Source organism: Protomyctophum bolini (assembly GCF_963924005.1).
Source record: "Protomyctophum bolini genome assembly, chromosome: 14".
Taxonomy (NCBI): domain Eukaryota; kingdom Metazoa; phylum Chordata; class Actinopteri; order Myctophiformes; family Myctophidae; genus Protomyctophum; species Protomyctophum bolini.
Window position 1 is genome coordinate 3617189 of NC_137875.1, and position 13938 is coordinate 3631126.

Below are 13938 nucleotides of genomic sequence, written 5' to 3' on the forward strand. Positions count from 1 at the left end.
GCACGTACACACACACGCCTAATGCACGTACACACATGAAGATGTGCACACGCATGTACACACACACACACGAAGATGTGCACAGGCGTGCGCGCGCACACACACACACACACACACACACAAAGATGTGCACAGGCACACGCATGTACACACACAGAGATGTGCACGGGCACGTACACACACAGACATGAAGATGTGCACACACGCACATATACACACACACACACGAAGATGTGCACAGGCACACGCATGTACACACACGGAGATGTGCACGCGCACGTACACACACAGACATGAAGATGTGCACACACGCACATATATACACACACACACACACATGAAGATGTGCACAGGCACACGCACGTACATGCACGTACACACACATGCACAAATATGTGCACAGGCACAGACACTCACGAAGATGTGCACAGGCACGTACAGTCGTACACACACACACACATATGCACGTACACACACGAAGATGTGCACAAGCACATGCATGAACACACACACACACACACACACACACACACACACACACACGAAGATGTGCACAGGCACACACATGAAGACGCGCACAGGCGCACACACACACACACACACACACACGCCTTAACCCTTCATCGACCGGTGTCTCTCAGGGCTCTGTACCACTGGTTCTCAACCTGTGGATTGGGACCCCAATATTATTATGGGGGATCCCCAGTTCAGATATTGTGGGGGGTCCCCAGTTCAGATATAATTATAGACAGACAGACAGACAGACAGACAGACAGACAGACAGACAGACAGACAGACAGACAGACAGACAGACAGACAGACACTCACATCTTGAAAGGAGTTGAGGATTAATCCAGTGATCTATCCAGTGTTCTCCTCCATGATTCACACTGTAGGAAGAAATGATAAAACATTTCTATTACCATTGAATGATACAGAGTATGAACATGCATCACTTCATTAAGACTCTTCAGCTCACATTCACCATTAAACATTTATTGAATAAAGCAGTGGTTCTCAACCAGTGGTCTGGGGACCACGAGTGGTCCTTAACCCATTTAGACCTGAGATCAGATTCTAAAAATGTCTTCTACATCCCGACAGTTTTCTGAAAAAGCCATGTTTCTGTCAGTCGTTCTTTGATTTTTCAAAAATAGCAGAGCTACACGCTGCTGCTTCCACTGCTTGAAGATCTGCTATTTTTCAATAGCTAAAGCATAGCATGACGCTAACACCAAAAGGGGTTCACCTATTCTGGGCGGGAACCCCTTTTGGTGTTTTAAGCATTATGTTATACTTTAGCTATTGAAAAATAGCAGATCTATGAGCTTGTACATCTTCTATATTTGAAAAATCATGAAAATGTGGTGCAAATATTTGAATATATAGTCTTTCAGAGCGAACGTTTTTAACTCAAATCTTTGCTTCAGTGGCCAATTTCATATAGTTTTTTGGGTACTTGATATGAAATAGTTTGAGCACCACTGATATACTGTAGAAATATAGCTTTTTCAGAAAACTGTCATGAGTTACAAGACATTTTCTTAATTTCGACGTCAGGTCTAAATGGGTTAAGGGGGCTCCAGGTGGTCCAATCCACTTTATTTATAAAGCACATTTGTATACAACAAGGTTGAAACAAAGTGCTGTACACAAAGAAATACTAAAATATCAAAGAAAAAACAACAACAGTACATAAACAGGGCAACATAAGGACACAATGCAGTGGAAGCAGCAACTCTTAATCAGTATGTTCAAATGCCAAGGAGTACAAGTGAGTTTTCAGACGTGATTTAAACACAGACAAGGACTGAGAAGCTCTGACATGAGGTGGAAGTTCATTCCACAGTGTAGACGCTACAACGGGAAATGACCCATTCCCCCCCGGGCGGGATTTCAGCTTTGATTTAGGGATCTTGAGAAGTGACGGGTCAGTCGACCTCAGGGCCCTTGTCGATACTTTGGTATAAGTTCCGATTTATGGACTGGTGCCAACTAAATGATGGAGAGTTGGTAACAAAGTGGACCCTTACAGATCTTTAACTCTTGAGACCCTCCCGGGTGCATTTGGTTTCATTTTACGCTCTCAAGAGTTAAATTACTGTTAAACATCTGCATTAAGAACATCTGTCAAGAACCCACAGAATGATCTGTATTTGGCTGCGGACCCCCATCTGAAAATATGTTGTTTTAGGGATACCACAGAAGCAAAGATTTGAGTGAAAATGTTCGCTCTGAAAGAATATATATTCAAAGATTTTGCGCCGCATTCTAATTATTTTAAAAATAGCAAAAAAATTGCAAAAAAATAAAAGCAAAAATGCGGCACTCAGTGCCGCGCTATGAGCTTGTAGATCTGCTATTTTTCAATAGGTAAAGTATAACAATGCTTAAAACACCAACAGGGATACTTTTAATTGGTTTCATATTTGTAAAGCCCACACACAGACATACACAGTGTTCAATCGCACTGATTTATTGCAGAAAAAAGAAAAACAGAGATAGGTTTGCATCCGACATACTAAAATATGTACACCCAAAACTGAGTCAATCTAAGGTCGCCTTCACACCAGAAAGCTTTACTGCGATTAAAACCAATCCTGATGCATTGTCGGAAAGTGCGTTTCGTTTGGCAGGTGTGAAGCCTCATTCGAATCCTAATCAAAGAACCGCATTCTACTCATTCTAAAAAACGGGGTTTCTCTTCGCTTCCAATCGCACTTGATTTCGATTCGGTGCAGGTGGGAATGCAATCACATCAAATAAAGGAAATGAAGCAGACAATGTGGCGGATGAATGAGGAGTAAAGTTGGAGACGGAGAAGCAGGGCTCGAAATAGCGACCATTTTGGTCGCATATGCTCCCGAAATTTGATCAATGCGACCAATAAATATAATTAGGAGCACCAGTGCGATGGGGAGAAAACAATCTGGTGCGCCTTTTTTTTTCTCCAAAAACCAGGTTATTTCCTCGTCTCTCTCTCTCTCTCTCTCTCTCTCTCTCTCTCTCTTCCCATTTGTTGCCAGTCAGCAAGTGCATGAGATGACAGTCAACCATTTTGTCCTATCAAACGTGAGCTTTCATGTGCCCAACACGCATGCTAATTTTAGATTGGTTAAAGTAGCCTTAAAGCCCGCCCACCCTCTTCCTTTCCCTTGTCCAGAGAAGCACAGATGTGGGAAAGGAAAAATAAGAAGAAGCTAAGCTAGTGTGCGAGTTACGTTACGCAAAGATGAAGCGAACTATTGTTGATTTCTTTTAGGAAGCCACCGCCTGCTGTTCTAAATGAAGTCAATAGTGTAGTCGCTGACGCTGTTGACATTGTCATTGATCACAGCGATGTCGACGAGAATGCCAACAGACCACCTGTAGCTAAGAAACCGAAGAGAGCATATTGCTTTAGGAAAGAATGGCTAAAGGAATTTGAGTGGCTTCGGTTTGAGGACGGGGGAAATGGGCAATGCACTGTGTTCATTGCAAAAAATGCCCGGAGATGGCAGGTAAAACTGCATTTGCAACTGAGACAAAACATTTCAAACATGAGAGCTTAACAAAACACGGAGGCAGCACGAAACACAACAGATGTCGGGACAAATGTGTTACCCCAAAAAGTAGGATTGGTCAGGCTATAGGTCGACAGAATGCTGCTGCTCTCTCAGCCCAAGAGGCAGAGCTGAAATTTTAATTCAATACTGCATACACCATAGCTAAAGAAGAGCTAGCCTTCACTAAGTTTAAACCTTTTCTTAGTTTACAGAAAAAGAATGGCATTGACATAAAGCTACCAAGAAAAAAAGTTAATTTCGAGCCCTGAGAAGGGATATTTTACGCAGCGAGATGTCCTGTTACCGTCTGTCTGTCTGTCTGTCTGTCTGTCTGTCTGTCTGTCTGTCTGTCTGTCTGTCTGTCTGTCTGTCTGTCTGTCTGTCTGTCTGTCTGTCTGTCTGTCTGTCTGTCTGTCTGTCTGTAAACATGGAGGGCTGTCACTGTATGCGGGGATCCAAGTGCTGGAGACTTTCTTCATCTTGTTTAAATGTAAATACTGCAAAATTAAACACATGCTTAAGGATGATCTATAAACTGTATAGCTAACATGGCATGTGCAGAGTAGCATACTAATTTAATATGATGATCGGATAGCCTAATCTATAAGAGTACAGATTGTAAACTAAATAAGGATCATTTTGCGCCATCTCCATGTGCCTCGGCCATGTGCCCGCAAAAGAACAGTCAGTTTGTGGTGCACACGCACGCACGCACGAACGAACGAACGCACAGTTAGTCCATTCGCAGGGACTCTACCAGGGTTATTTAATCCATTCATAAAATGTGCCCAGCGATTGCGCAACAAGCGCTCTTAGGCTGTAGAGCGATGTGACCGGTTTTGAGATCATTAATCACTGTCGTTTTTATCAATCTCCGTCTCAAGCACCAGACCGTACTAAGTACCAGGACGGAGATCTCCGTCATGGGCCCCCAACCTGTTAATAATGAGCTGCTCTGCCTCTCTGACAACTAGCAGCTCAGCTACGCAGCTCTGCGCTGCCTGCCTCGGCTGCCTGCCTGCTTGTTGCACCGACTGCTTCAGTGCTGGTTGAACCGACTGCTTTAGTGCTGGTTGCACCGACTGCTTTAGTGCTGGTTGCACCGACTGCTTTAGTGCTTGTTGCACCGACTGCTTTAGTGCTGGTTGCACCGACTGCTTTAGTGCTGGTTGCACCGACTGCTTTAGTGCTGGTTGCACCGACTGCTTTAGTGCTGGTTGCACCGACTGCTTTAGCTGTACTGCTGCTGACTGATTGGAGCAGAGTGGATTCAGAGGCGGGGCTACTTGGCCATTAGAAAACAGCAACATGCATGTGTCTCAGACTCTCAACCTCTCTTTCAAACTTCACATGCATTGCGTAAATCTCACGTTAATTAAATTAACGCCGTTAAAAGGAATTTGTGTTGACGCACGATTAACATGTTAACTTTGACAGCCTGAGAAAAAATAAAATAAAAACATATTTTTAACCAAGATAGATGGACGCAGTCCAAGTCGACTCACTTGACAGTCTCCAGTCCAGCAGAGAGCAGCGTCCGCTCAGCATCTCCTCCTGGGTGGTTACGGCTGAGGTCCACATGCTTCAGATGGGAGGAGGGGTTGAGGGCTACAGCTGAAGCCAGAGAAAAACAGCCTTTCTCTGTGATCGCACAGCCTGACAACCTGCAGAGATATCCACACTTTAACAAACTGCTGCTGATGCTCCAGCACAGAGAAAACTCTATTTACCTCAGAGTCTGCAGTACAGATCCACACAGAATAAAACTCTATTTACCTCAGAGTCTGCAGTTCAGATCCACACAGAATAAAACTCTATTTACCTCAGAGTCTGCAGTACAGATCCATACAGGATAAAACTCTATTTACCTCAGAGTCTGCAGTACAGATCCACACAGAATAAAACTCTATTTACCTCAGAGTCTGCAGTACAGATCCACACAGAATAAAACTCTATTTACCTCAGAGACTGCAGTATAGATCCAAACAGAATCATTTACCTCAGAGTCTGCAGGTGACAATGTGGACTCTTCACTCCGGCACATAGAAGCTCAATTCCAGAGTCCTGCAGGTTGTTCAAAGTCAGGTCTAATTCTCTCAAATGGGAAGGATTGGAGGCGAGAGCCGAGGCCAGAACTTCACAGCTTCTCTCCGACAACCAGCAGTTCTTCAGACTAGAGAGAGAGAGAGAGAGAGAGAGAGAGAGAGAGAGAGAGAGAGAGAGAGAGAGAGAGAGAGAGAGAGAGAGAGAGAGATTTTAAGACGAATGAAATACATATTCCTGCCATACAATTTCCGTTGGCTCATGCAGCATAAGTTTTCCACATAAAACCTTCTCTCCCACTGGGTTTTTAGATATGGATCCAAAGTTCACGTTTAGAACGTTTTGTGCATTTTGATCAAACTGTTTGGGGCTGACCAGCCTGCACGGGGGCAGTTACGCACCTGATACCAATTAAGAATTAACATTGATATAAATATCATTCAAAACTAGGGGATGACACTCTGACAGAACACATTCAACCACTCATAGTGTCATCAGAGGTGTTTAGTGTTTTAATCCATTCTGACCTGAGATCAGATTCTAAAAATGTCTTCTATATCCTGACAGTTTTCTGAAAAAGCTATGTTTCTATGTCAGTGGTTCGATTTTTCAAAACTAGCAGACCTACAAGTGCATAGCGTGCCACTATGAGTGCGCGCTATGAGCTTGTAGATCTGCTATTTTACAATAGTTAAAGCATAACATAATGCTAACACCAAAAGGGGTTCCCGCCCAAAATGGGTTAAATGTAGTATCTCAGCATAAAGACTACATACATTAGTCACTGTATCTTATCAATATTAAGGTCAGTGTGAGTTACCATGATATCAAACCTTATCCACACTTCAAATAAAGTACCACCTCCAGAATAACTGCATTATAATCACTTACTATAACAGAATGTAACCAAATAAATTAATCTGACCTGAGAATCTCCAGACAACAGTTTGGGCTCTTCAGTGCAGCACAGATGAGATCCACTCCGGAATCCTTCAAGACGTTTCCACTCAAGTCCAGTTCCCTCAAATGGGACGGATTGGAGCTGAGAGCTGAAGCCACAACTTCAATGTGTTCCTCATCGAGGTCACAGTCAGCAAGTCTGTAATTACAGATTGAATGTAAAATCAGAGATGATCAAAACAGAACAGACCACGTTTACTGTCAAAGAGGTTCCCTGTGGAGCTGTCTGAAATGTGTGTGTTTGGATACTTTTCTGGCTAATATATAAGCAAATAAGAGGCATATTGCATTTATATGTGCTCATACTTTTCCACTGTTTTCATTTGATTGGAATACAAACATTAAATAATGAAAATAACAACTCGCTGCTGTTGCTCCACTCTGACAGTGAAGTGAAGAAATGTTCTGTCAACAGATGAACAACGAATTTCTCATTTGGTATAGTCTGTTTTCATTGTAGAATAACTAATGACACTGGTAAATAGCACACACACACACACACACACACACACACACACACACACACACACACACACACACACACACACACACACACACACACACACACACACACACACACACACACACACACACACACACACACACACACTTTGAGCCATTCATTCATAAATATTAAGTGAGTCTCACTAAACTGAAATAATGTTCTCATGTGTCACAATGACAATGTGTACATGTGTTTATTTTTATTTTGAATGAAAGCTGCTCTAACATGATTATATTCTTATGACTACTAACCTGGCCGTTTTGCAGTTCCTCACAGCTGGGACCAGTCTCCGTCGCCCCTCGTTGAGTGCGTTGTATTTCTGCAGGTCCAACTCCTCCAGGACCTCCTCTGACATCTGCAGCATGGAGGCCAGAGCTGAACACTGGGGCACAGAGAGTTTCTTCCCTGATCTGCTCTCTGACTCCAGGTACTGTTGGATCCCCCGACTGACTGACGGGTCGTTCATCTCCATCAGACAGTGGAAGATGTTGATACATCTGTCAGGAGAGGCATCATCGTCATCCATCTCCTTCAGGTTGTCGATGACTCTCTGGATCTCCTCTGGAGGGTTCTCTGTCTGACCCAGCAGACCTCCTAACAGACTCTGGTTGGACTGCAGTGAGAGACCATGAAGGAAACGGACAAAGAGGTCCAGTTGTCCACTCTCACTCTTCAGGGTTTTCATCATAACAGCCTTCAGGAAGTCAGACAGGGAACTGTCACCATCATCTTCCAGGAATGTCTTCAGGACCTCCGTGTTCTTCTGTGTGAAACAGTGGAACAGGTAGACTGCAGCCAGAAACTCCTGGATGCTCAGATGAACGAAGCAGTAGACAGTTTTCTTGAAGAAAAAGCCGTCTTCTTTGAAGAAGGTTGTGCAAAAGCCAGAGATCAAGTCCTTGATCACATCAAGACCACACGCTTTCAGGTCTTTCTCATCGAAAATTATTCGTCCTTTGTCCAGTTGGTCAAACGCCAGCTTTCCCAGCTTCAGAAGAACATCTCTTGCATCCTTTATGAGCTTCTCTTTGTCTTCATCCTCTAGTGAAGGATCCTTCATCTTCTCCCGCAGTGTCTCACCCATCAGGAAGTGGCAGAACAGCTCAACCAGGGTTTTGGGCAGCTCTGTCATCCCCATGTTCTGCACAACGGTAGCAAGGATCCAACAGAAGACTGGGATTTCACACATGGTGTGGAGCATCTTTGATTTCTGGATGTGTGAGAAGATTGAGCTGGCCTGGTTCTCATCACTGATGATCTTCATGAAGAACTTCTGGAAGAAGTCCTTCTTCTGGTCATCATCAATGAAGCCTCGTACTTCAGTCATCCTGTTAACAAACGCCTTAGGAATCTGTTTGACTGCTGCAGGTCGTGAGGTTATCCAGATGCGAGCAGAGGGGAGCAGCTCTCCCTTGATGAGGTTTACAAGCAGATGTTCCACTGGGTACGAATCCATCACATTCATGAGGCCAAAATCTGTTTTGAAATCGAACTGGAAATTTTCTTCATCATATCCATCCATAACAATCATGACTTTGAAGGGGCTCTTGTTGTAGCTTACTGACTTCTGCAACACCTTGAAGATGTCATTAAGAACTTCTTCCTCAATGAATCTGGTTTCCTTGATGCAGTGGTGAATTAGCTGTGCCAAAGTAAATTTCTTTCCCTTGAGCTGATTTAACTGGCGGAACTTGAGCGGGAACACGAGGTGTGGACCTTGGCCGAAACGTTTCTTGGCCCAGTCAGACAGATACTTTAGTACGAGGAACGTTTTGCCAATTCCTGCACAGCCAGTGGTCAGTGCTGATCTTATGTCTCTTCCAGAAGGGTCTTCGTGAATTTCTTCAGGTTGGATTTGTGTTCCATGTCCTGGCTTCTTCATCTCCATCTGTCTGACCTCATGGTGGCTGTGGATTTCTGTGTCTTTGATGTCTAGATTGTGGAGCGGGATGAAGACCGTTTCAACCTCAACCTCAGACTCTGTGCCCAATTTGACATAAGTACTGCAGCTACTGCTCATGTTGTCCTTAAGCTGGTCTTCATAGTAAGTAATGGGAAGCCCTGATGTTTCCACCAACGGACCTGAGAGAGAGAGAGAGAGAGAGAGAGAGAGAGAGAGAGAGAGAGAGAGAGAGAGAGAGAGTATGTGTTCCTGTTACCAATAACAGAAAGGTAGTTGGAACAACAGATGTTCAGGAGGCGGAGGAACACACCTTGACCATCCTCCGCCCTCCACGCCGATCTACCTGAGCCTACTTATACCCGCCCCAGACAACCCAGCATCCTCTATGCTTTTTGTATCTCGCCACCATCCCCATCACCACCACAGGACCAGCAGCATCTCCACTCTCCTCCATCTCTCCTCACCTTCCTCACAGTTCCCACGGGGGGACCACACCTCCACGTGTACCGTGGGCTGACCACTACACGACCCCCTCCCCAAAGACTCCAGGGTCGGCGACCCCCCCGGAACCCACGCCCCGCTCTCCTCCTCATCATGTCATTCATTCATTCAATAAAACCTTTAAACCTTCCACAATGGTGTGTTCATTCCAACTAGTGAATAGAACATTTTCCACTCCAGTCATTGTGGACTAGTTATGACAACTCACTGGACTCTGAGACCCTGCTGTCAACAATCAATCAATGTTTATGTGTCACTACCATAGACTGTAAAAGAATATGGACAAAGCTTTCTCCGGGTCTGATATGGACGTAAGATGAAGCCTGTCAGTCCTTGAATTGTAAATCGCCATCTCCTGACTGACTGACGGGTCGTTCATCTCCATCAGACAGTGGAAGATGTTGATACATCTGTCAGGAGAGGCACGGTGATCATCCATCTCCTTCAGGTTGTCGATGGCTCTCTGGATCTCCTCTGGACGGTTCTCTGTCTGACCCAGCAGGCCTCCTAACAGACTCTGGTTGGACTGCAGTGAGAGACCATGAAGGAAACGGACAAAGAGGTCCAGTTGTCCACTCTCACTCTTCAGGGTTTTCATCATAACAGCCTTCAGGAAGTCAGACAGGGAACTGTCACCATCATCTTCCAGGAATGTCTTCAGGACCTCCGTGTTCTTCTGTGTGAAACAGTGGGACAGGTAGACTGCAGCCAGAAACTCCTGGATGCTCAGATGAACAAAGCAGTAGACCGTTTGTTTGAAGAACAAGCCGTCTTCTTTGAAGAAGGTTGTGCTTTTCGTATCCCGCCACCATCCCCATCACCACCACAGGACCAGCAGCATCTCCACTCTCCTCCATCTCTCCTCACCTCCTCCCTTCCTCACGCCTCCACGTGTACCGCGGGCTGACCGCCACACGACCCCCTCTCCAAAGACTCCAGGGTCGGTGACGCCCCCGGAACCCACGCCCCGCTCCCCCCACTCTCCTCCTGATCATGTCATTCATTCATTCAATAAAACCTTTAACCCTTCCACAATGGTGTGTTCATTCCAACTAGTGAATAGAACATTTTCCACTCCAGTCATTGTGGACTAGTTATGACAACTCACTGGACTCTGAGACCCTGCTGTCAACAATCAATCAATGTTTATGTGTCACTACCATAGACTGTAAAAAAAATATGGACAAAGCGTTCTCCGGGTCTGATATGGACGTAAGATGAAGCCTCTCAGTCCTTGAATTGTAAATCGCCATCTTTCTAGATCCGTTTGGGCCCAGCTGGCCATTGGCTGGCCCAGACAACGAGGAGGGACTTCCCCCCTTCTTCTTCGTTGGTTTTTATTTTGACTCGAACGGGGGGTGGCTCCCGATCATAGACTGTAACAGTAGCCACGCCCCTCAGAACATACTCGACTTTATGGTCATTTTTTAAATAAATGGGACCATAAAGAAATATTATGACATGAGAAATGAGACTTTAAACTAGTGACTGGAAGCAGAAGGTATTCATGACCATGTTTATTAAGGTAATACAGTGAAGTTGGGTCCAAATACATGGACCTCTATGGAGATATGGGTTTTTTTGGGCCCAATGACAGCGCCACAACAGGCCATTATATGAACTTTCAGGAAGTCCCGATTTCCTTAGTGGCTTCACAAAATATCTGTCTGACTGCCTCCCTGGTCACTACTCACAAGATGGAAGAAGAGGACATTCCAAAAGTGCTTGGTTTAAATATTTTATATGTCTTTGTAAATCTCATTTCTTATTATGATCAACTTTCCCTCACAAACGTTACGCCTCCTGTCCCCTACTAATCTCATGTCGTCACATAGCTGTATAGACGTGTCATTATTTGTCCCAGGACCCAACGGCAACGCTAACATCGAGGGGGACAAAACCTCCATAACCAAACACTGAGTCACCTCAATGGTTCTACCCACAGATAAGCACTCATGTTGGGCTTGTTCTACCCACAGATAAGCACTCATGTTGGGCTTGTTCTACCCACAGATAAGCACTCATGTTGGGCTTGTTCTACCCACAGATAAGCACTCATGTTGGGCTTGCTGCCTCACTGGCCTGGAGCCGAGTTAAGACTTGCGACTGCAGACCTAGTAGCCACCGACGCTATCTCAGTTTCACTATGAATATTGCAAAAAACGGTCGGGCAGTTACAGTATAGGTAATACTAACAAACATCACACCATCCTGGCTGCTCTTTGGGTTGTTCCTAAGGGCAGTTACAGTATAGGTAATACTAACAAAAATCACACCATCCTGGCTGCTCTTTGGGTTGTTCCTAAGGGCAGTTACAGTATAGGTAATACTAACAAACATCACACCATCCTGGCTGCTCTTTGGGTTGTTCCTAAGTAGGGGTGGACGATAATGGGCTGGCGTATCGAGCTCCATCCCAGCTCCTAAGACTGGCCTTGATCCCCAGGTTGATCAGGCTTTTACTGTCCAGGCACCGAGGCTGAGGAAAGCAGTGCCCTCTTTACAGCTCTAATTGTATATCTTGTTCTGATGTGTTGTTTGCTGTTTTTAAAAAGTTCCTAAAACTCTATTCAGAAAAGTGATATACAAATAAATTAATGATGTAATTATGATCACAATTTATCTATTTAACTTAACAGCACTCACCTGATGTTTCTGAAGTGTCCACAGCTCTCCTATAAGACAAATAGAATATATATATATATATATATATATATAAGACCCAATATAAATAAATAGTAGCATTTTATCTTCAGCATTAGTGAGGAGCAATTAATTGAAGATAGTTTGGAAATGCTGAAGTTGTCCTTTAACCACATGAAGAATACACATTTAAAAAAATAACAAAGATCCCCTCATACAATGTTAGCACCACAGTGAAGTTCTGGGTAAACATTCATTAGAGTGTGGACCTCTTTGATAGAAAGATAATTCAATAATATAGATAATTCAATAATAGAAATAGAAATAGAAATTTCCGTTACACATGTTCGTTAGAATGTGCACCTTTCACTTTAAAAACAAAAACAAACTATTGTGAATGAGAGTTACTTACAGCTCATCAAGGAGAGGCTTCTGATGTTCTTCTAGACCTTTGTAGAAAAGGTCTTTGGCTTTTCTGGTGTTCAGGGGTCCGTTCAGGAGTTCCCTCATCATCTCCTGAGTGGTGGACTTAGACCTCACATTATTGTAGCCCTCTCTGGTGATCACACCGTTCTGAAGGAGCAGATCCAGGATGGGATTGACCATGGTCACTTTCTGAATGAGCTTTGACCAGTGTTGCTCGACAAAATGTTTCTCTGAAGATGAGGGGAATGAAAATGGAGTTGTTGCTGATACTCTGTTGCCAAGCACATTTAAACATGCTACTGTACGTTTTACAATGCTAATACTTCCCATCTCTGTGTTAATGGCATATATTAGCAAGTATTTGTATGCACCTGTCACCGTTTGAGACCTGGTGAAGCGGCTAAACGGTGTGAACTATTGGTAGTTTCAGCTCACCTTTAGCTTTAGAGACTCCTCCACTTGCTGACGTTGAACTTGACATTGTTGGGTCAGCGCCTGTAGCTTCATGCTGGTCTGATGTCACAGCTACTGTTGTATTAGAAAAGACAACAGAATTGTATAAGAAACCTGCTGCTTAACAGTGTTGAATAGCTCTATATTGTGACAGTAATCATTGCTATAGAGTGTGTGTTTAGTAACAGGGTTAAATAGCTCTATATTGTGACAGTATTCATTTCTATAGTCTATAGAGTGTGTTTAGTAACAGTGTTAAATAGCTCTATATTGTGACAGTAATCATTGCTATAGTGTGTTCAGTAACGGTGTTAAATAGCTCTATATTGTGACAGTAATCATTGCTATAGAGTGTGTTCAGTAACAGTGTTAAATAGCTCTATATTGTGACAGTAATCATTGCTATAGTGTGTTCAGTAACGGTGTTAAATAACTCTATATTGTGACAGTAATCATTGCTTTAGAGAACAATGTGTTGTGAGCTTGTAAATCTGCTATTTGTGTATAATGTTCTCCTCAGAATAGGGAAGCTGGGGTTCAAGTGGTTAATCAGTTTATTGAAGACATCTATTCATAGTTTCAGCTCACCTTCAGCTTTAGAGACTCCTCCACTTGCTGACGTTGAACTTGACATTGTTGGGTCAGCGCCTGTAGCTTCATGCTGGTCTGATGTCACAGCTACTGTTGAGTTAGAAAAGACAACAGAATTGTATAAGAAACCTGCTGTTTAACATTGTTAAATAGCTCTATATTGTGACAGTAATCATAGTATAGAGTGTGTTCAGTAACAGTGTTAAATAGCTCTATATTGTGACAGTAATCATTGCTATAGAGCAGGGGTGGGCAATTATTTTTCCCAAGGGGCCAAATGAGAAACAGAAAATATTTTGGAGGTAGCTCTCTTAATAGTTCCATTCGAAGGACACTGGAGGTGCCACTTTCACAACCCATGGTGCGCT

The 13938-nt window shown here is 43.8% G+C and overlaps 1 protein-coding gene across 1 annotated transcript in view; it reads right to left on the reverse strand.

Annotated features, from left to right (window-relative positions):
• The window catches only part of LOC308328334 (uncharacterized protein), a 15363-nt gene extending 1707 nt beyond the window's left edge, over positions 1-13656 (reverse strand). Inside the window, exons 1-9 of the mRNA XM_080782105.1 lie at positions 13568-13656; positions 12962-13054; positions 12513-12756; positions 12104-12132; positions 7305-9135; positions 6514-6687; positions 5545-5718; positions 5051-5209; positions 829-890 (exon numbers count right to left, since the gene is read on the reverse strand). Coding sequence (XP_080638231.1) covers positions 829-890; positions 5051-5209; positions 5545-5718; positions 6514-6687; positions 7305-9135; positions 12104-12132; positions 12513-12756; positions 12962-13054; positions 13568-13613 — 2812 coding nt within the window. The 5' untranslated portion in view covers positions 13614-13656. The remainder of the gene's footprint in view (positions 1-828; positions 891-5050; positions 5210-5544; positions 5719-6513; positions 6688-7304; positions 9136-12103; positions 12133-12512; positions 12757-12961; positions 13055-13567) is intronic.
• Between the last annotated feature and the right edge of the window lie 282 nt (positions 13657-13938).